The 21,217-nt window shown below is 45.8% G+C and overlaps 2 protein-coding genes across 15 annotated transcripts in view; one reads left to right on the forward strand and one right to left on the reverse strand.

Annotated features, from left to right (window-relative positions):
• Nucleotides 1–696: 696 nt before the first annotated feature.
• On the forward strand, nucleotides 697–2,695 carry NME3 (NME/NM23 nucleoside diphosphate kinase 3). The gene is made up of 5 exons (XM_027862953.1): nucleotides 697–843; nucleotides 959–1,089; nucleotides 1,212–1,313; nucleotides 1,453–1,565; nucleotides 1,756–2,695. Exons 1-5 carry the CDS (start codon nucleotides 798–800, stop codon nucleotides 1,871–1,873), a joined length of 510 nt encoding a protein of 169 aa, XP_027718754.1. The 5' UTR covers nucleotides 697–797; the 3' UTR covers nucleotides 1,874–2,695.
• Nucleotides 2,696–2,797: 102 nt separating this feature from the next.
• Nucleotides 2,798–21,217, reverse strand: part of MAPK8IP3 (mitogen-activated protein kinase 8 interacting protein 3) — an 84,790-nt gene continuing 66,370 nt past the window's right edge. For all 14 annotated transcript variants that reach the window (XM_027862669.1, XM_027862660.1, XM_027862668.1 and 11 more), the window contains 14 exons: nucleotides 10,211–10,369; nucleotides 9,578–9,743; nucleotides 8,779–8,961; nucleotides 8,262–8,451; nucleotides 7,725–7,844; nucleotides 7,501–7,581; nucleotides 7,185–7,252; nucleotides 6,724–6,872; nucleotides 6,369–6,540; nucleotides 6,162–6,275; nucleotides 5,761–5,799; nucleotides 5,241–5,420; nucleotides 4,934–5,077; nucleotides 2,798–4,781 (listed from right to left, as the gene is read on the reverse strand). In XM_027862669.1, the coding sequence (XP_027718470.1) occupies nucleotides 4,660–4,781; nucleotides 4,934–5,077; nucleotides 5,241–5,420; nucleotides 5,761–5,799; nucleotides 6,162–6,275; nucleotides 6,369–6,540; nucleotides 6,724–6,872; nucleotides 7,185–7,252; nucleotides 7,501–7,581; nucleotides 7,725–7,844; nucleotides 8,262–8,451; nucleotides 8,779–8,961; nucleotides 9,578–9,743; nucleotides 10,211–10,369 (1,887 nt within the window). In that variant the 3' untranslated portion in view covers nucleotides 2,798–4,659. The remainder of the gene's footprint in view (nucleotides 4,782–4,933; nucleotides 5,078–5,240; nucleotides 5,421–5,760; nucleotides 5,800–6,161; nucleotides 6,276–6,368; nucleotides 6,541–6,723; nucleotides 6,873–7,184; nucleotides 7,253–7,500; nucleotides 7,582–7,724; nucleotides 7,845–8,261; nucleotides 8,452–8,778; nucleotides 8,962–9,577; nucleotides 9,744–10,210; nucleotides 10,370–21,217) is intronic.

Below are 21,217 nucleotides of genomic sequence, written 5' to 3' on the forward strand. Positions count from 1 at the left end.
GTGTTAGGAACCACAGAAATGATCTTGTTCAGATCCCTCAGTTTACAGGTGATTAAAGTCACAACTGGGTGAAGTGTGCTCTGGCCCAAACTGCTAGTACTGTAGTAACCAGCTGACACAACCCCTGCCCTTGGAAAAGGCTGCTGGCCTCCCCTCATCTTCACTAAAGAGGAAACAGGCTGAGAAAAATAAGTGATTCACCTAGTCAGCAAGCATTTATTAATTGCCTACTATATGCCAGGCATCGTGCAGGGCGGGCCCACGGCCCAAGTTCGGAAACAAGCCGAAGGCTACAGTTACGTGTAGACAGGCTTCAAGGCAGGTGACCCCAAGAGAGAAGGTTCCCAGTGGAAGGCGAGATTTTAGCCGGGACCAGGGGCGGCCATAGAGGCCACAAAACCCGGGACTGGACCTGGAGCCGCGCTCGCTCCGAGGGTGTTCCTGAGTAGGCGGAGCGAGGGAGAAGGCGAGTCAAGTGCCCACAGAAACAAAGACAACGGAGCCCCATCGGCTAGATCCAACTCCCGGAGCGTCCACGTGGGGAGAGGCGGGGCAGAGGATCCGGTACGGAGGCCGACGAGGAAAGGGGGCCTCAGTACGAGAGGCTCGACCATGCTGCTGTCCTCTGCGATTTCCAGCCGGAGCGGCGGACGGAAGCCGACGGGCGCCATGTGACGCGGGGCGCGGCCTCTTTAAGAGGGGACTCTTACCTTCGCCCTCCCGCCCCGGGAGTGCTCGCGCCCACGCTCGTGCCCGCCGGCTCCCGCCGGTGACGCCTCTGCATCGCTGTCGCCATCATGATCTGCCTGGTGCTGACCATCTTCGCCAACATCTTCCCCTCAGGCAAGTGGAGGCGGGGCGAAGGGGCCGAGGCGAGGTCGAGGCTGGAGATGGGGCGGCCCCGGGGGTTCCTGATGCCGCTTCTTCCCGCCCCTCCCCCATCCCCTCCTCTCCGCAGCCTGGACCGGCCTGAATGAGCGGACCTTCCTGGCTATCAAGCCCGATGGCTTCCAGCGGCGCCTTGTGGGCGAGATCATCCGGCGCTTCGAGAAGAAGGGCTTCAAGCTGGTGGGGCTGAAGCTGGTGCAGGTGAGCCGGGCCCGTCCTTCCCCCGCAGGGAGTCCCCTTGCTGCGTCCGCCTCCCTCGCGGCCGGACCTCGGAGGCTTGGGGATGCGGCGCTGCGGGGGAGCTGAGCCGCCTCTGTTCGCAGGCCTCCGAGGACCTCCTGAGGGAGCACTACTCCGCCCTGCGGGACCGGCCCTTCTACAGCCGCTTGGTCAAGTACATGAGCTCGGGCCCCGTGGTTGCCATGGTGAGGACGGCCCGGCGGGGGTGGGGTGGGGTGGTGTGGGGCCGAGCACGTGGTGGCGGCTGTCCGGCCGGCGCGGTTCTGGACGGTCGGCCCTGGGGACCACTGAAACCTTCCCCTCCCCCGCTGTTCTATCCGGAAGGTGTGGCAGGGGCTGGATGTGGTGCGCTCTTCTCGGGCCCTCATAGGAGCAACTAATCCTGCCGACTCTTCCCCGGGCACCATCCGAGGAGATTTCTGTATTGAAGTTGGCAAGTAAGAGCGCTTGCTGCTGCTGCTGCTACTACTACTGCTGCGCATGTCATGGTGTCCCCTGCAGTTTCCCCCCGACCCCTGAACGGGGTCACTGGGCTAGCATCTGCCAGCCCAGGGAACACGCTTGTGTGACTTCACCCCGGTCGCCTCCTTTTCCTTTAGCGCTTTCCTTCTCGTCCTTTCTTGACAGAAACGTCATTCATGGCAGTGACTCAGTGGAGAGTGCCCGCCGCGAGATTGCCCTCTGGTTCCGTGCAGATGAACTGCTCTGCTGGGAAGACAGCGCCGATCGATGGCTCTATGAGTAGTTCGCCCCTGCGATAGCTTCCTTAGGGTTACGACTGGGAAGAAAGGGGCATTGCTTATGCACCTGAACTTCCCTCCAGGTTCATGATCAAACCCATTCCTCACCTTAAACTCCTAGTTTACAAACGGAGGCCCGAGTAAAACGTTCCATAGGAAAATTTTCCCCAGGCTGGCTCCTAGGTTGCCTTGCCTCTCAGAAGTACCTCTTGGTAAGATGCGAGGAGGGGTTGGCTTTTTCCTGGTGAAAACAATTACCTGGGAATGGGGAGATACTTACCTGAGAGCTGAACTCAGGCGACTTGGGGTACTGAGGCCAGTGGAGGTGTGGTTGAATTTGGCTTCATCTTATGCTCCCTTGGGAGATGGGGAATAGGAGATGTGTTTGGCAAAAATAATCATTGGGTAAATATACTCAATACACCTTGCTCTAGCAGGTTCTTATCTGTCTGCAGGTTTAGTGGTGAGTAGAACTAGAACAGAATTGTTTTGGTGTTGAGTCCTTCCTCTACCCCAGAAATGCCTTTGGAGAACAGCACCATTCCCCGAGCCTGGCAGTGACAGCCATTCTTAGGGTAGCTGTATGTAGGTTGGAAATCCTCAAACCGAACCTGGGAGGCCAAGGGAACTCGGTGACCGTGGTCATCCTGGGTGGTTGGGGTGGACGGGATGAACAGAGGGAATCATCCAGCTCTGGTAGCCAGGTCAGGACCTGAATTGAAGTAACTTTCCCTTTGAGGTGCAGCTTCTCCCTTCCCTTGGGCAGGATGTTTATAGCACAAAGGAAATGCAACAGCTTTTAAAATAATAAATCCTGTAAAAACCTTTTTCTTCTATCTTATTTTGGGATCAGGCATTATGGTGATCAGCTAAAATGAAATAAAAGGGTGTGAGGGGGTATGCAGAAGTAAACAGTCAGGTGGCCATGGTTAAAGAAGGCTTCAGGGATGATTTAACACATTTATTACATACAGAACAGGTACATGGTTCGGTTGCAGGGCCAAAGCCTGGGGAGATTATTCCTACTGCCCTCTCTTTACAGGGACACCAGTCTCAATGCTAACTGTGCAGTGTTCAGGCCTTCAAAGACACTTGGAAATCCTTTTGTAACATACAATGAACTTTACATACATCACAGTGGAAAGATGGCAGGGAGAAATGGAGAAGCCAGTCAGCTTTCACCTTGCGCCACACAACTGAGGGGGAGGGGATGAGCTCTAGACCTGGGGCTGCCCTTGATAGTGTGCTTCTCTTAGAGGATGGTGGAGCCAGATGGGGGATGCTTAGGCTGCCCTGTACAGCTTTAGGAAGGATGAGATCGGCAGCTGGGAACTCAATCCTTTATCCCCAGGGGCCTAAACAGCAACTCCGATCTGGGGGAGGGGCGGGGGGGGGGGAAGACATAGGTAAGGCCTGTACAACTCTAGTCATCCCCCAGGGCTGGTGGCCACTGAAGCACAGTCTGTGGAACTACAGTTTATTTTGGCAGGCCATAGGGCTATGGGCCAGTGGCACCACTGTCTTTCTCAAGAACCCATTGGGAGCCAAACCTCATCCCAGCTGAGCTGCTTCCTTGGAACCATCTTCCTTCCCTCACCACTGGGGCCTGGCCCAAGATGGCTCCTTTTCCTAGCTCCCAGCAGCAGATATCTGCTCCAGGACAGCAAACCTCCCAGGCCAACCCTAGGCACTTAATAATGTGGCCAGGGAGCGTGGACTCTATAGGCATTCCTGCTCTGGGAGGCCATCTTTACACAGCACCTGGGCACACTATGCTTTTATTGCCTTCAGAGATTCAAGGCAAGAGGCTGACCCCTGAGAGAGAGACAGTCCAGGACTGGTGTCTACTTTACACCTTCTGAAACCCTAGGAGGAATGAGGAACCTGAAGGGAGCAGGGTGGCAGGTACAGTGTAAGCACTGAGCCTGGGCTAGAATGCAGTAAAGCTGAAGTGTGGTCGGTCAGGGCAGGAGGGAAAAGAGGCTTGCACAACTTGAGGCCCCAGAATGCAGGTCACCTCATGCTCAGTGGCCTGTGGGAGGGCATAAGAGACCTGGCTCACCATTAGGTTTCCAGTTGAGCATGTATGGGGAGCCAAAGGCCAGGGCAGACATCTCCTCTTTATGTGGAGGAGGATGGCTCCTAAGCCTCAGGATTAACAGGTCATATGACCACCAGTGCCCCTTAAGGCAGTGCTGACCCACTCCTAGGCTATTTCTCTTAGCAGGGGCCAGAAGCCTAGGCCCCTAACATGCACAGAAATTCTAAATGGAATAGAGGTGGGGCAGGAGAGGAGGAGAGAAGGCTCAAAGTGGAGGAGTTCATTGACGTAACCTCCCCCACTGCCTGCAAGTGTGGTTTGGTGGACAAAAGCCCAGATGAAAACGTGCCCTAGTAGGTTCCCTGGGTTGTCTGCTATTCAGCCCAGAACCCGGTGCCCCCCATTCATGCAAGACAGTCTGCCACAAGCTTCCAGCTCCTTCTCTGGCTCAGGTTGGCCCCTAGGATCCTACTGCCCCTGTCCAATTGTCCACACTCCCCCACCTTGCTCTAGTATTCTCCATTCCTCCTTTCTTTTTGCCAAGTCTGCCACATCCTCCCCACCAGCTTGAGAAGCCTCCAGTCCTATGGTGAAAGCTGCAAATTGAGAGGTTAGAAAAAGGGCAGGCAGGTGCTTGGGCCTCCTGGAGGGGCTGGCTGCATCCCTGGCAGTGGGAGGAGGGCAGGAGTTCTGTATGTACACCTTGGCATTCAGGCAGGAGGGATGGGGTAGCCAGCAGGAAGCAGGCTCTCACTCAGGAATGTAGGAGACCTGCCACACAATGATGTGGCTCCTCTCGGCCTTGGACAACATGGGTTTCACCTGATTCACATCCCCTGCATTCTCTTCTGATTCATCATCTTCTCCATCACCTGCAGAAAAGGTAGGAAGGCCTATAAAGAAGAGTACTTGGTGCCCAGAACAGCCTGGGTCTGTCCCTGAGGAAGGGGTCCTGGCTGGGGCAAACGCAGAAAAGGAAACCAGCTTAAGCAGAATACCCTCTACAGCAGGGCCACCTACTCACCGATCCGGAAGTCAATGTAGCCTTCACCACCACTTAACACAAGCACATTCTTCAACTTCTGGCCCTCAGGGTCCGAGGCTGCAGGGCCAGGGTTTTCTGAGGGGCTGTCCAGCACACTACCATTGAGGGTCGCGAGTACGTTCCCTGTGAAAGCAGAGTGGGCTTCAGGGGAACATTCAGAGTTCCCTTCCTAAGGCTAGGTGGCAGATGCAGTACAGTGACTCAGGAAAGAAGGCTCTTGGAATAGGTCAGGGAAAGAAATCTGGACTGGGGCTGTGTACCTGTGAGAAAGGTATGGCCTTCTTACCTGGCACAGAGACAAAAAACTTGACAGCATCCCGGTGGCCATGGAAGCACAGCTGGGCCTGTGCCATGGAACAATAAGGGATGAAGCTGCTGGCTGACCTGTCACTACTGTCATCTCCATACACATGGATGATGCCACCAGGTCGAGGTCCCTCCCCTGATGTAGGGGATGTCTTGTTGGCTGAAGAAAGAGACAGAAGATGGGATAAGTCTTCTTCCTCCAGGGACACAAGGCCCAGGGGTTCAAGAAGAGAGGTTCAGTGTGACCTAGTCACCCAGGGTGGAAAGGTGGAAGAGTCTGGTGCAGCAGCTAGCATGGATTGTTGATGGCATGCCCCAGCCCATGATTCAGGCCTGTGTCCCAGGCCAGGCCATTCCCAGAACCAGACGACTGAAAAAGAAAAGGTTACTTGGGCTGGGAAAGGCTATATTAGGCTTATCCATCCCATTTAATGATGAAAGCTGCTCTGCACCCTGCTTTCTAGACAGAAACCTCTGCCTCGATTTGGGGTTGGACTTACCACGGAGCCCCAGAAGCTGGCCACGGTGCAGGACTACCGCTATGTAAAAAGGAGAAAGAGAAGTTGTTATGGAAAGCAAGAAAGGATCAAATCACCCAGGCAGCAACTATAGGCTGCTGCTCTGCACTGTGGGAAGGTGAGATCAGGAATAGGGACAGGATTACTGGGGACCTGAAGGCCCATTTCTGCCTTCCCATTAGAGCACCAGAGAGAGACCTTGGGTTTAGCATAGTTTTGATGGTCAGACAGCAGGGGAGGTCCCAAGGCCACTGGACAGTTGCAGCTGTCCATGTGCCACAGCATAGGAGTGTGGAGTTATCAACCCTCTGCAGACAAAGCTGTGTCCAGCCCTGCCTCCTGGAGTCAACAGTGCCTCAGGCCCAGGCCCCAAGACCACTTACTTTCAGTTAATGGGATTGAGATGACAACACCATTGCCTGTGCCCACCCAGAGACGGTTGCCTGCGATAAGAAGAGCTGTGATGCGCACGAAGGAGAAGCCCAATTTGCCAGTGCCTGAGTGTCAGAGAGAAGGGCAGAATCAGTTAGGCGAGGCACTTCTTTGGAAGTTACAGCAGCCCCTCCCTCAGGCCAGCCCAAGTGTCTCACCCAGCATCTTGCTAACATAAGGTTCAATGTCAACATCCTGCAGGTGCTGATGGGTGTGGGCATGGTACAGCCGCAGTGTAGAATCCAAGCGAATGGACACCCACACGCCGTCGCCAATCCATGCCAGCTGCCGCACCTGACTCTCTCGTCGTGGATGTGCATCAAATGACTTCTGTAGTACAAATACAGCACGGGTTGGTCTCCTGTGGTCAGACTAATCTTCTATGCATGTATGTATCAAGGAGCATAAGGAGTCCTTATGAGTTCACTCTTCTGACTCCCCTAAAGGTCAGTTACAGAGAGAGCTCCTCCTGGGAGCTTGGGCTCCCCACAAACCCCAGTGCTGGCTGCTCACCTCTATCTGCATTGTTTTCGGCTGGATGACATGGACCTTGTTCTTATAGCCACACCAGACCCGATCATAGACAACAGCCATGCACCGAATGGAGTGGTGTGGGTGGCCCAGGTCCATTAGATGGTAGTTGCTGAGGTCCCACTGGCCATCTGGAGAGAAATCCCAAGGCTCAGAGACTGATAAGGCCAAAGAGCCTAGCAGCTGCTCCCATTACATACAGTCTGAGAGGAGGGGCTGGATCAGTTGATAATGCATAGGACAAGGTTTCCATCAACCTCCAAAGACCACCATGCTTAAAACAGGTACTGACTGAAGGTGGGGAAGAGATTCCACGGTGGCCATTTTGTAACTTACCCAGGGCCTTGGACTCATCACCTCCCAGAGAGGCAGGGAAAGGGTCAGGGCACCTTTGTCCCTGTTAAGTCCAGGACCAATAACCCTGTTCCCATCCCTGGCCTCACCTTCCCCACGGTGAAAGATGGCCAACGTCCCATCTGCTAATGCTACCAGCACCCGGCCTTTTACATGCCTGCAAGAGAAACCTCAGTTAATCAAGAGCCTGGACCCAACCAATCTTGGCGATAGTGGTACCAATTCTGACCCGACAGAGGGATGTAGAAGGAAGCCCTGCTTCTTCCTGCTTTTCACTGCTCCTTAAGCAGAACACAGCCTGGCTCAGGCCAGAGGAAAGGGTGACTCTGGACACCTACGCTCCAACGGCAGTCCCCTGCCACCCCCAGCCAACCTGTTTACTCTGCTTCCCTGGAATATACTTACACCAGGCTCAGAACGGAGTCCTTTAGCTTGATGGAATGCAGACACTTTTTCCAGTTGGCCACTGCTGAGTGCACATAGAGCCTGCAAGGGGGAAAAGGTGGGCAGAAGAGTGAATGACTTCAGTCTCCAAGCTTGCTCCCCGCTCCAGTTTACCTCCACGGCAGCTTTTTCTGCAGACACGTCACTGCCTGTGTTCTGCCCCATACCCCAACAATAGGACATACCAACCGTTCTGTGCTCCCAGCCACATGGTGGGAGCAGCACTGGTGCCTGCTACACTGGGGTCCCCAGCTGCTTCCTGTTCTTGCTGTGCGGTGCTGGGGTCCACCTTTGGCCCATTCTCACTAAAAAGACAATGAAGAGTTTGTAGAGTAGACTTGTAGTTTTGAGGAAAACCTCAGAGTTCCCCTAGGAAAAGGGGCCAGGCCCTTGAAGCTGAGCTAGATTAGTGTACTAGGTAGAGCCTCATCATGATATACTGATCCCCCACTGATGCTGTATCACAAAGCTCCGCCCCCTTCAACTTAAGCTCGTGGTTCCCTCAAGTCTCCCCCCCCCCCCACCCCCGGTTATTGCCCTGATGGCCAAAGCCCTATTCAATGTGCCATTCCCAAGGAGATAAGCCTAGCTCTCCAGCTCTTCGCTGCTCCGCCAGGACAGAGCTGTCACATGGCTCAACCTTCCAATCTCTCAGCAGAGAAGGGAACCCAGCTTTCCTTCGGAGCTGCTGCCAGTCTTTGGCAGACCTGCAGGATCCCCACCTGCTTGGCTGGCTGCTGACAGTCGGGGTTGGGGCTGGATCAGTGAAGACATGCTCAGTGAGGGTTCCAGGCCGGACTGAGGCCACCTCAACTTCACTGGGTCCTGGTTCCGGCACCTCAGTGGCTTCTGTTGCTTCCTCTGTGGACTGAGACTGATTGATCTTCCCATTGCTGACAGTGGCTACCTCACCTAAAGAAAGCAATCGCAAGTGCGAGTGTCAGGGAAGATGGAGGAACAGTCATTAGAGGTGGAATACTTTCTGAGAAAAGGGGACAAATATGGAGCGAAGGTCAGGGAGCGAGGAGAGGGGAGGAGTAGGAGGGAAGAACCATGACACAGGCATCAGAGTTTTAGTCTGTGAAGCATGGAGGATTCCAATTGGTCCCCTAGAGCTATAAGAGAAGCTGAAGAGGAGACTGCTGCTTTGGCTGGCCTCCATCCCCAGGGACCCGAAAGCTCTATAATGAAAAGCCAAGAGTTTGAACATGCACAATAAATCCAGACCCTGTGACTCACCCTGCCCTTTGTCCAAAACAGGGGTGTCTCCACGAGAGGAACAGTTGCTTCGTGGCACATTACATCGGGTGGCACAACCCACCAATGTGATCCCAGCTAGGACCCCATCAGCCCCTGAATCCTCGGGGTTCATATCACCCTCCAGGAAGATCTCACCAGGGGGATAGTCAGTGTCACTTGCCGCTGAAGGGGGGAGATTGCCAATAGCAACTCAGCCACTTGTCATATTCTGTGGGCAAATCTCACATCCCATCACATGTGCTCTAAAGTTATATTCCCACTCCCCACCTTCAGCCCCCATCCCCACCAATGCCCTACTGCCTTTGCCCAGGGAGACACCCCTCTACTAGAGATTCAACTTCCTATGTTAATGAGCTGACAAATCCTTTGAATCATATCCCCAAGGTCCCAGCCTGGCCCTTTGCCAACTTGCACCACCTTTCTCCCCCCAGACACTTAAGGTGTGACCACTGAAATTGCTCCCATTCAGCTCACAAGGAAGTTATGAGATCTACTAAGTCTCTCAATAGGAGGGAGAAGTAATGGGAAGCCTCTGGCTTCTATAAGGGGTTGACTTTGCTTGTGGACTTAGTCCAAGGTCTTACTAAGACTCTGGTTTCTGGTTCTCAAGAACAGAGGATAAAGGTGACAAATTGTCTGAGGGAAGGAAGGAAAGTGCTGATTGGCTTAGCTTTGAGTGACAGGCTGGAGGGTGGGAGAGGAGAGTCAACTCTGCCAAGGGAAAGGTGAGGGACTAATTCCCCAGCTAGGCTTTATCCAGGGGAACTTTTGTACCTACCAGGAATACTGGAAATGCAGAGAACGTGGGCATTGCAAACAGTAAACTGGTCCACCACTGTGCCTGGCTGGTTGGCATCAATGATCACCACTTTACTTGTGGTCAGGGTGCTAGTGAGAATCCAGACTCGACTTGACGTTGCATCCATCTCATGCAGCTCCTTTCCCTGTAGAGCACATACAGAAGTTGCTCAGAGCTCCAGATGCCATTGCAGGCAAAACAGGAAACAGCAGAAAAAAGATGAAGTTATTAGACCAAAGATAGACAAGGATGACCACTCACAGCTCGCCACCTTTGGGAGATTCATCAGCCCTCATGTGATCTATCTTAACCTTATACCTGCCCACAAGCCTTCTGGCTCAGTCCTCCTATTGCCACATGTCCCACCCCTTCACACACTTGACCTCCCCCAAGAAGCAGGACGAAAGAACTAGCTTTGATGGCTGGAAACCCAGAGGGCCCTCAAATCAAGAATTAAAAGCTCTTCCAAAGCAGACTGTTAGCTCTCTAGCACCCAGCAAAGAAATTACAGGTCAACTGACTACCTCACAGGTGGTTAATGAGAAGCATGGGAACTAATTCTAGTTCACATATGTACAAAAAGGGGACAGAAGCAAATTTTGTTGTCCTGACCTTTTTCTTTTCTGGAGATGTGTGATTACTCTTGTTTTCTCCTTCTACCTCACGGTCACAGGTCAGAGGGTCACGACCCAAAGACGGCTTGGTTCCATTCCCAGAATCTTCTTCATTTGGCTTCCAACCACTCAGGTTGACCCCAGCTGCACACCATAGCTGGAGGGAGAGTGAATAGAAAAGGGAAAGATGCTAAGGCTTGGCGCCTGAGAAAGGAGAAGATAAATAAACAAGTTAATCCAATGCTTGCTTCAGACCTCCAGTGCGAGGAAACACATTAAAAACCAAGGCATCCTCTAGTCATTAAAAAGCCCCATCTGCCCCTTTGCCCCTTCTGTACACTTTTCCTCTGGGGCCTTCCACAACAAATCTAATTCCTCTTCCACATGACAGTTCTTCAGACACTTGAAGAGGGTTATCATATCCCCACTTAGAGTCATTTTTCCAAGCTAATCATCCCCCTCTTCTTGAACGCAAAGTCTCTGACCAGTTTTGCTGTCCTCTGCTGGATGCCTCCAGCTTATTAAGGCTATTCCTAAAATGTGTCACTCAAAATTGAACATGCTATTCCATATGTAGTTTGGCACAGTCATGATTCCTGTCTTAACACAGCCTACGATGAATGTGTCATGTCCCACTGTTACCTCATTCTGAGCTTGACATTCATCCTTCCCCATCTTGCATTGAAGGTGATTCTTCTGAACCCAAGTATACAACTTTATATAAATCTATGTAAAATTCCCAGCTAAATGTTCTAGCCTGTCAAGATATTTTCTATTCATCAACTATTTCTTTAATATGTTCTAGAACTTTGGGATAGAGCCAAGATGGGCAGAGTAGCAGGAAGTACAGTGAGACCCCCGTCCTCCCCTGAAATCCTCCAAACACACCTAGAAAATGTATTAGAACAAATCCCGATTGGGATATCCAAGAAAAAAAAAAGTTATTTTTCCAGCCCAGGTCAGAATAGGAAGACACACAAAGAACAGCTTCAGAAGTCTGCCAAAAAAGTCTGGGAAGACTTGTTGGAGCTGAAGTGAGAAGGACCTGGAAAGCCATATATACAACAACAACATTATGAAGACAAACAACTTATGACTATACATATTTGTAACAGGTGTTTTTTTTTCTTTCTCAATTAGGGGAGGGGGTGGAAGGGAGAAGGTGAATTTTTGCTGATTGAAAAAAAAAACTTAAAAAAATTTTCTAGACTTTTGCCAGCCAAGTCCAGCCATTTGACCTATAATTTTTATACTCTATTCTCTTCCCCTTTTTTAGGGAAAACGTTTCCTCACCATTTCCTCACCAATAAAATTAGGATAATAATGGTATCTATACTCCCAGGGTTGTTGTGAGGATCAAATGAGATCACTGTAAAGTGCTAAGCACAGTGCCTGGTACACAACAGGCACTTAATAAATTCTTGTTTCCTCCCCTCTTCCCTCTAGTTCAGATTGTGACTTCTGCCAATCATCATGATTTTTGAAAAATCACTGCCAGAAGCTAAGTAATCATATCTTCAGTCCCCACCCTTAAAAAGTTTTCATTTTTCTAGAGGAATATATTTTATATACATAGTTAAGGAGACACAAGATAACTTAAGGTGTCAGAAAGTACTAATACTTGAGGGATCAAGAAAAGTTTCAAATTATGCCCAAAGAACTATAAAACTGTGCATATCCTTTGACCCAGCAATATCACTTCTAGGCCTGTATCCCAAAGAGATCATAAAAACAGGAAAAGGACCCACATGTACAAAAATATTTACAGCAGCTCCTTTTGTGGTGGCAAAGAATTGGAAATTGAGGGGATGCCCATCAATTGGGGAATGGCTGAATAAGCTGTGGTATATAAATGTAATGGAATACTATTGTGCTATAAGAAATGATGAGTAGGTGGACTTCAGAAAAACCTGGAAAGACTTACATAAACTGATTCAGAGTGAAGACAGCAGAACCAGAATATTGTACATAGTAACAGCAATACTGTGTGATGACTGACTTTGATAGACTTACCTCTTCTCAGCAATGCAAAGATCTAAGACAATTCCAAAAAACTCATGATGGAGAATGCTATCCACATCCAGAGAAAGAACTTAGAGGAGTCTGAATACAGATGGAAACATACTATTTGGTCTCCTTTTCTTTTGTTGTTTTGTTTTGTTTCTTCTTTCTTGTGGTTCCTCCCATAGTTCTAATTCTTTAGATCATGACTAATGTGAAAATGTTTAATATGAATATGTAAATACAGCCCACATCAGATTGCATGCTGTCTTGGGGGAGAGGGGAGGAAAGGGAAGGGGAGAAAACGTAAAACTCAAAATGTCATGAAAGTAAATGCTTTTTTTTTTAATTAATTAATTTATTTTGATTTATCAACAATTATTTCCATGAGCTTTTGAGTTTTAAATTTTTCTCCCCCTCCTTCTCCACCTCCCTCCCCAAGACAATCTGATATAGGCTATACATATACATTCCTATTAAACATTTTCACATTAGTCATGTTGTAAGGAAGAATTAGAACCAACAGAAGGAACCACAAGAAAGAGGAAACAAAACAAAACAGAAGGAAAAAAAGAGCAAATGGTATGCTTCGATCTGCATTCAAACTCCATAGTTCTTTCTTTGGATGTGGTAGCATTTTCCATCATGAGACTTATGGAGGTATCTTAGATCCTTGTATTGCTGAGAAGGGCTAGGTCTATCAAAGTTAGTCATTGAACAACATGGCTGCTACTGGTTCTGTTCACTTCACTCAGCATCAGTCCATACAAGTCTTTCCAGGTTTTTCTGACGTCTGCCTGCTCATCATTTCTTATAGCACAATAGTATTCTATTACATGGATATACCACAACTTGTTCAGCCATTCCCCAATTGATGGGCATCCCCTCAATTGGAAGTGAATGTGAAAACCTAAAAATTAATTAATTATTAAAAAAAAAAAAGAAAGAAAAGTTTCAAATAGGAAGTGGGAGCTATGTTGGACACCAAAGGGAGTACACAGAGAGAAAGAAGAGGGCTCAGGACACAGCTCTTGGGGGGACACTTAAGGGATGGATAATGGATGATAATCCAGGCAAAGGAAATTTAGAAGTAGTTAGCTAGGGAAGAAAAACACAAGTATAGAACAGGAAAAGGCAAGTAAAGAGAGAAAAAGAGTAGGAAGAAGGAAAGTTGATAGTATCAAAAGCTGCAGAGACAAGTAGGGTTAAGCTGAGAAAATGCTATTAGATTTCACAGTCATAAGATAGTTGGCAACCTTGTAAAAAACTTGCAACTCGGTTGCAAGGGGTTTAGAAATGAGAGACAAGGAAATGCAGATGATGAGAATAAATAGCCAGTTCCTCCTGATATAGTACAGATATGGGGGGAGGAAGGGAAATTGGTTAAGGGCGGGATAAGATCCTGGAAGAGGACAGGGATGGGATCAATGGCATAAACTGATGAGTTGTTCTTAACAAGGACAGGGAACTGTACATTTTCCTCAGAAAGGATGAAGAATCACACAGAAGCGTTATGGGCTTGGTAGGGAAAAAAGGAGTTCATGTTATATTGACTCTATTTTCTCAGGAAAAGTAAGAGGTAAGGTCCTCTGCTGAAAGGGAGGGGGAGAAAGGGTGATAAAACTTGTTTAGAATCACTGCTTTGGAGAATTAGTTAAATGTAAAAAGAATAAAAGAATTACTGTGCAGCAGTGAGAGCCCAATGGAGAATACATAACATAAATTTATAGATCACTAAAGCATGAAAATAGCACCAGAGAAGGTATTTGGTGAGGGACCTCAAGGTTAGAATTTGGCAAAGTGTGAACAACAAAAAGATAAGAAGGAAAGGAGTTGAAGTGGTTGACTTATGAAGAAAGGAAAATGAGGCCAGAACAGGGCTATTCATAGACTGAGAGGTTGGAGGGACTGGGCATCCTAGTGAAGCACAGGAAGATAATATGGTCAGAGAGTTATAAGTAACGATGAAATTTAAGATAAAGTTATTAACACGGACAAATCACTGAGGATCTTGCTTCCAAAAAGTGTGGAGAACAGGGAGAATTTTTGGTAGCAACCTGTAGGGAGTGTGTGATGTTTATTTTTCTGCCCAAATGAAGTAACAGATATTCTCAAAGTGCAATGATACCCATGGTCTCAGCTGTCTATACACAAATGTACAAAGTAGAGGTAGCAAGTAGAGTAAATGGGAGAACCTAAGGTGAGGAGGCAAATCTGATACTCCATGCATTTCTGAGACTTCGTGGAATAGGTCTATAACCATGGTCTATATACAAGGTCTGTAACTATGACTATAAATATGGTTCTGGAAGAGTATGTCTTATTAAAAAAAATAACAGGATAGGTAAAAAGGCGGGCAGTGGTGGTCATGAATAAATGAATGAAAAAGTATTTGTCAAGTGCTTACTATGTGTCAAGCACTCTGCTAAGTGTTGGGAATACAAACAGAGTGGACTTGGGGCTGTCCGAGGAGTCCCTGGGATTCTGTGATTCTCTCGTTTTTTTTTTTTGTTTCTCTACCCCCAATATCTAGCACATAGTAGGCACTTAATAACTGAATCGAAGTGACCAGTCTCTACATGTTTGGATTAATAATAACAGCTGAACTATATATCATGCTTAAAGGTTTGTGAAGTGCTTCACGTACACCATCTCACCTGATTCTTACAACTACTCTATGAGTTAAGTATTATTATTATCCCCCTTTTACAGATGAGGGAACTGAGGATAAAGAAGGATTAAGCAGCTTGCCCAGGGTCCCACAGCTGCTAAGTATCGGGGGAAGGATCTGATCTCAGATTTGACTGCCTCCAACACCTAGCTTCCTTATCTGGGATCACAGTCTGATGTTCTAGAGAGCTCATAACATCTCTTGGGGCAGTGTCTGACTACCTCACTGGACTAAATTAAGCCCATTCTCCACCTTTGAATGTTCCATTAACATCAGACTTTTCACCTAAAGTCAGATCTCCAAAGATTCCAATATAGATTTACATTCACTGAAACTAACTCGGAAAAATAAAATGGGGTAAGGTATATCATAGCAAAGACAACTGACCTGCAAAACAGAGTGTGGAGGAAAAAATTTAAGAACCATTGGATTATCTTCATGAACACCATAACCAAAAAAAGAACCTGGACATTCTGTTTCAAGAAATCTTAAAAAGAAAACTACCCACATCTACTAGAAGCAGACGGCAAGGTAGAGATACAGAGAATCAACTCCTGAAAGAAATCCCAAAATGCAAACTCCCAGGAACATTACAGCCAAAATTCAGAGCTTCTAGGTCAAAGAAAAAATTCTGCAAGCAGCCAGAGAGAAAGAAAAATACTGAGGAGCTATGGTGAGGATCACAGATGATTTAGCAGCTACCACTGTGAAGGAACCAAGGGCCTAGGATATGATATTCCAGAAAGCAAAGGATATGGGCTTACAGCTAAGAACAATTTACCCAGAAAAACTAAGCATAATGCTACAGGATTAAAAAAATGGTTCTTTAAGGAAATGGAGGATTTCCAAGCATTCCTGATGAAAAGACCAGTGTTGTGGAGAAACTTTGAAGTTCAAACACAAGAGTGAAGAGAAATATAAAATCAGGTAAACATAGATGAACAATGATAAAGGATTAAACAAAGATAAACTGCTTACATTCAAATATAGGGAGATGATATGTGTTCCCTCTGAACTCTATCATGGGAGTCCACTGGGGAAGTCCAGAGCCTGGGAGTGTTTTTGTTATGTCTTGATGATCTTAAGAAAAGAATGGAAAGGGAGGGAAGAGTAATACCCTGTTAGGGGTAGGAAGGAAAGGAAGGTTAAGGAGAATTATCTCACATAATGAGGGTGCATAAGTAGACATCTATATAAACAAGGAAGAGAGTGTGAGGATGGGGGAAGTGACTAATACTTGAACTGTACTCTCATTTGAACAAGTCAAAAAAAGGAAGAATACACACACACACACAGAGTTGGGCCCAGAAATACACTTTACTCAAGGAAACAGGAAGGAAAGGGTAAAAGTGGGAAGGTGAAACTAAAGAGAGGGTAGATTAAGAAAGGGATTACTCATAAGCGAAACAAATTCTATGGATGTGCAAAAATATCTACAGCTCTTTTAGATGTGGCAAAAAATGGGAATCTGAGGGGATGTCCATAAACTGGGGGATGAACAAACAAGCTACTGCATATAAATATGATGGAACACTATTGTGCTGAACTCATATCAGTGTAATGACTAACCAGGACAGCAGAGGACTAATGAGGAAACAGGCTACCCACCTCCTCATCTCAGAATGCAGAATGAGACAAATATTTTTTAAGAAATAACCAATGTTGGGGGGCAGCTAGGTGGCACAGTGGATACAGCACTGGTCCTGGATTCAGGAGGACCTGAATTCAAATTCGGTCTCAGACACATAACACTCACTAGCTGTGTGACTCTAGGCACGTCACTTAACCCCAAATGCCTCATCAAAAAAACAAAACAAAACAAAAAAAACCCCAAAAAACCCCAATGCTGGAAATTTGTTATGATTATACATGTTTGCAATGTTTTTTTGTTTTGTTTTGTGTGTGTGTGTGTGTGTATGCGTGTGTGTGTGTGTATTCTCAATGAGGAGAAGGGGTTGGGGTAGGAGGATGAGAAGGCAGATCTTGGCTGATTAAAACAAATACATATACACACATATAAATAATATCTATATATTTATATTAAAAAACAAAACAAAACAAAACCTTGGGAATGACAATCAGCACAATGGCCAATCATGATTCTTGAGAATTCATCATGAAACATGATGGCCCATCTTCTGACAGAGAGGTAATGGTCTCAAAGTACAGACTGAGACATACTGTTTTTAGACATGAACAATGAGAAATTTTGTTTTGCTTGACTATATATGTTATGTAACAAGGACTTTGTTTTTCATGTTTTCTCAATGGAGGTTGGGTGAAGAGAAGTGGGAGGGAGAGAAGGCTGATCTTTGAAAATGAAATAAATTTTAATTAAAAAAAATTAAAAATAAAATAAGGACCTATCTCAAAGGGTTGTTGCGAAGATCAAACGTGATAATACATGTGAAGTGCCTTCCACGGGTACAGTTTGGTTTGAATCAACAAACCCCCAAATGACGTTCCATGCAATACAATATAGTCTTCCCTGCTGCCAGATGAGTACAACTGACATTATATTTCATTTTCCACTTCTGCCACTTACTATTTGTCAATGGGAAGGGTGTATGCTTTAATTATGGGGAATCATTATCTATTTTATTTGCCTGAATTTTATTGCTTTTTACTGTAGTCATTGTGTATACCATTCTTTTAATTCTACTTTCTTCACTCAGCATTACTGCATCTGCACTTTTCCATGGAGCTCTCAATTTTTTGTAACTGTTATTTATAACTGTTTTATAACTCAATTATTTATAACTGTTTATGGCAAAATAATCCTTTGTATTCATACACCACCAGCTGTGTACTCATTTAATTTTTAACTTTTAACTAACACAGAGAGTAATGCTATGAATTTTTTTGCACGTATTCCTTCTGAGGCAATTGGGGTTAAATGACTTGCTAGGGTCACATAGCTAGTAAGTGAGGCCGGATTTGAACTGAGGTCCTCCTAACTCCAGGTCCGGCGTTCTATCCACTGTGCCAAGTAGCTGCCCATTGTGCATGTATTTTTGACAGCCTCCAAAGGATGAAGGCACTAATTAAGAGGAATTACTTTTCTGGATTAGATATCTTGCCAGCCTACAGAACTAGGAACACACAGACAACTAGCCACTCTATCTTAGAATTTGTGCCAGGGAAGGAAAAGCCAGAAACACCTTGAGATGTTCTCTAAATTTCCAGAACACAGATTTTAGACACTTCCAGACAAGATGGCTACCTGAACAGAGGCAGGCAGATCAGCCCCCTCTTTAGCAAAAGCCTAAAAATCTGCACCATTATGATCGAGAAATGATGAAAAAAAAAAAAAAATCCAATGAGCAACTACTGTGACTCCTCATACCCCTGAACGACACACAAGGTCAGCCAGAACAGGAACAGGCAATAGGATAGAAGGCTGCCAGCAAAGCCAGTGCCAATGAAGGCAAATCAGCTAGCAGACCAGTAGACTCCAGCATACCTAGAGATGATCAGAGACACCTGGAGCCTTTATGGAAGTAGCAAGAACAGAAGGATTCATGAGAAAACCCCGAGACTGATGGAATCCTATAGGAAGGACCTATGAAGTGAGTGGGATCTGTAGAGATTAATGCTGGCTTGGTAGCTCTCAAACCATGACACCTCACGGCTCCAAGGTCCCTAGCACTTGGTTTTGGGATGTTTGAGAGAACTCTGAAGATCCAGGGCAGCCTAATTCCAGTAGCTGTAGGTCAGTGCAGGTACAGGGAGACTCAGGTCTGACCAAGCAAGAATTACCTTAAAGGCACAGTAAGAGATGGGGCATGGCTCTGGCACAAAGACCTAATTCAAGAACTAAGGCTGGAGAAGATGGGAAAACTCAATAAACCTCAATGAAGAATTTTCTAAACCCAAATATGCCCAAAAAACCCAACTCAGGAGACAACTGCATAACAACTGCAAGCATAGACTTACAGGAAAAATGGATTTTCCACAAGTATAATGAAGCAATACACAACAAATGAAATAAAAATGCTGGAGGAAAGAATAAACAGCTTAGATTAGAAAGTGGTAAACCTAGTCCAAGTAATAGAATCCTTGAAAATTAGAAATCGATGACTCAACGGGACAAGAAATATTAAAACAAATAAAAACACTAAAAAGAATGAAGAAAATATGATATGTTACCAAAAACAATTAATCGGGAAAATAGGGCAAGGATAAATAACCTAAGAATCACTGACTCCCTGAAAATTATGATTAAATTACAAGAAATCATAAATGAAAATTATTCAGATCAATTAGAACCAGAGGGAAAAGTGAAGAAAGAAAGACTTCCCCATCTGAGGAGTCTCCCCTTCTGGACCTTGACTTGAACACCTTAAAGGTAGCTAGGTCTGCTCTTACTATCTCCCTACTTATCTTGGATATCAGCTCCTTATTACCCATTTTCTTTGCCCTTTTCAATATAAAGATCATTTTCTTTAGCGGAAAAAAGAAGCAAAATGAGAATTGAGCAGTTCTATTCACCTCTCATCCTTTCTCATACCAAATGTACCCCAGCTCCTATCCTTTTTCTTTCATCCTCTCTCTTTCCTCAGTATCCCAATTCCCCCTCCCCCCCAAACCTGTTGGTTGTTCTTAGCATTCCTCACCAGACTCAGTTCATCATGAGCTCCAGTATTCTTGACACTATTCCTAAAAGACTATGTGACATATTTGGATTTATTCTCTATTACTTAGGTGGTACAGTGGATAGAATGCCAAATCTAGAGTCATGAAGACCTGAGTTCAAATGCAGCCTCAGACTCTTGACCCTAGGAAAGTCATTTAACCTTGGTCTGCCTCAGCTTCCTCATTTGTAAAATGCAGATAATAATAGTATCTACCTCCAGGGTTGTTGTGAAGATCAAATGATCATAATTGTAAAGTGTTTGACACTTTAAGCAACACTATACAAATGTTAGCTATTATTATCATTAACCATCATGGTCATCAACAACAACATCATTATTTTGTTTCCAACTGATGAATACCCAGGTCTTAATTAGTGTGAACAATGAATCGTCTGCAGTGGTTGCATGTATTTAAATTTGCACTATTAAAAGTTATAGTTGTGTAAAATTTGATAATTGGGGAAGGAATAATGGTAAGCAAAACAAACTTTTTTTTTCTTTTGAGTGAAGCAGTTGAAACCTTTAATACGCTTCCAGGAAGTGGGTGTGGAACTCAAGACTAGCACACACACCCTACATTAGTGAGAGCAAACCTTATATCCCTATTCCCGGCTGCAAGTGCCTCCTAGCTGACTGTCATTGGGAGAAGTCAGCACAGGCCAGAGACTTCCCAAAACGCACACCACATGTTCCCCTCGGTATGTTCTCTCCCTATTCTTCATACATGTATGTTCAGAAAACGGTGTCTTAACTCCGCCTGGAGGTGGACAAGCTAGTGTTCACGAGCCTGTTAGGCATGCGCCCTCCAAGTAAAGCTTAACCTTTGTCCTACTTACAGCCTCCCCAACCACACCACCAGTTTCACCCAATCAAAACAAATTTCTTGATCATGAAGTGAGGACTAAGAGGAAAAGAAAAGAAGTGTAATAGAATTATAATATATAATTGTATCATATAAATGTAATAGATTATTTTGTTATAAGAAATGATAAAAGAAATGATTTTAGAGATTCTTGAGAAGTTGGAACAGATGAAGAGTCAAATAAGCAGAAACAGAACAATTTATACAAGGACAACAACAATATGAATAAAAACAACTTTGAAAAACTAAGAACTCTAATCAAAGCAATGACCAATCATGTGCCCATGTTACCTGTCTCCTGACAGACAGGTGATGTACTCAAGGTGCAGAAAGAGATAAAAGTTTTTGGACGTGGACAATATGGGAATTTGTTTTGGTTAAGTATGCTTCTTTGTTACAAGGGTTTTTTTCCTTCTCTGTTTTTAATTGTGGGGCATTGAGAGGGAGAGATTAAGTAACAATGAGACCAAAAAAAAAAAAAAAAAAAAGGCCACTGAAACATTTTTAAAAACACATAGCAGAAAAGAGAAGGAAGTTCAAAGGAAGCACAAACAGGAGTTTTGAAAGTAAAGCGTGGAATTTATTATATATTTTTTTGAAAAAGTAAGTGGAATGAAATGGCCACTGTTTTCATATATAATTTTCTTTGTGATCTTCTGTGCATGTATGTATGTATGCATGTACACACATGCATATATATATATATATGAAAATAAAATAAAGGAGATTTTAGAGGATTTAGAGAGAGGATGGAGGACCCCAAGGACTAAAATGCATGAAGTCATCTTAAGAGTGATAGGAAGCCCTCAAGTATAAAGTTCAGAAAAATCTGGA

The sequence above is a fragment of the Vombatus ursinus genome, unplaced genomic scaffold (genome assembly GCF_900497805.2).
Source record: "Vombatus ursinus unplaced genomic scaffold, bare-nosed wombat genome assembly UNPS02014770.1, whole genome shotgun sequence".
Taxonomy (NCBI): domain Eukaryota; kingdom Metazoa; phylum Chordata; class Mammalia; order Diprotodontia; family Vombatidae; genus Vombatus; species Vombatus ursinus.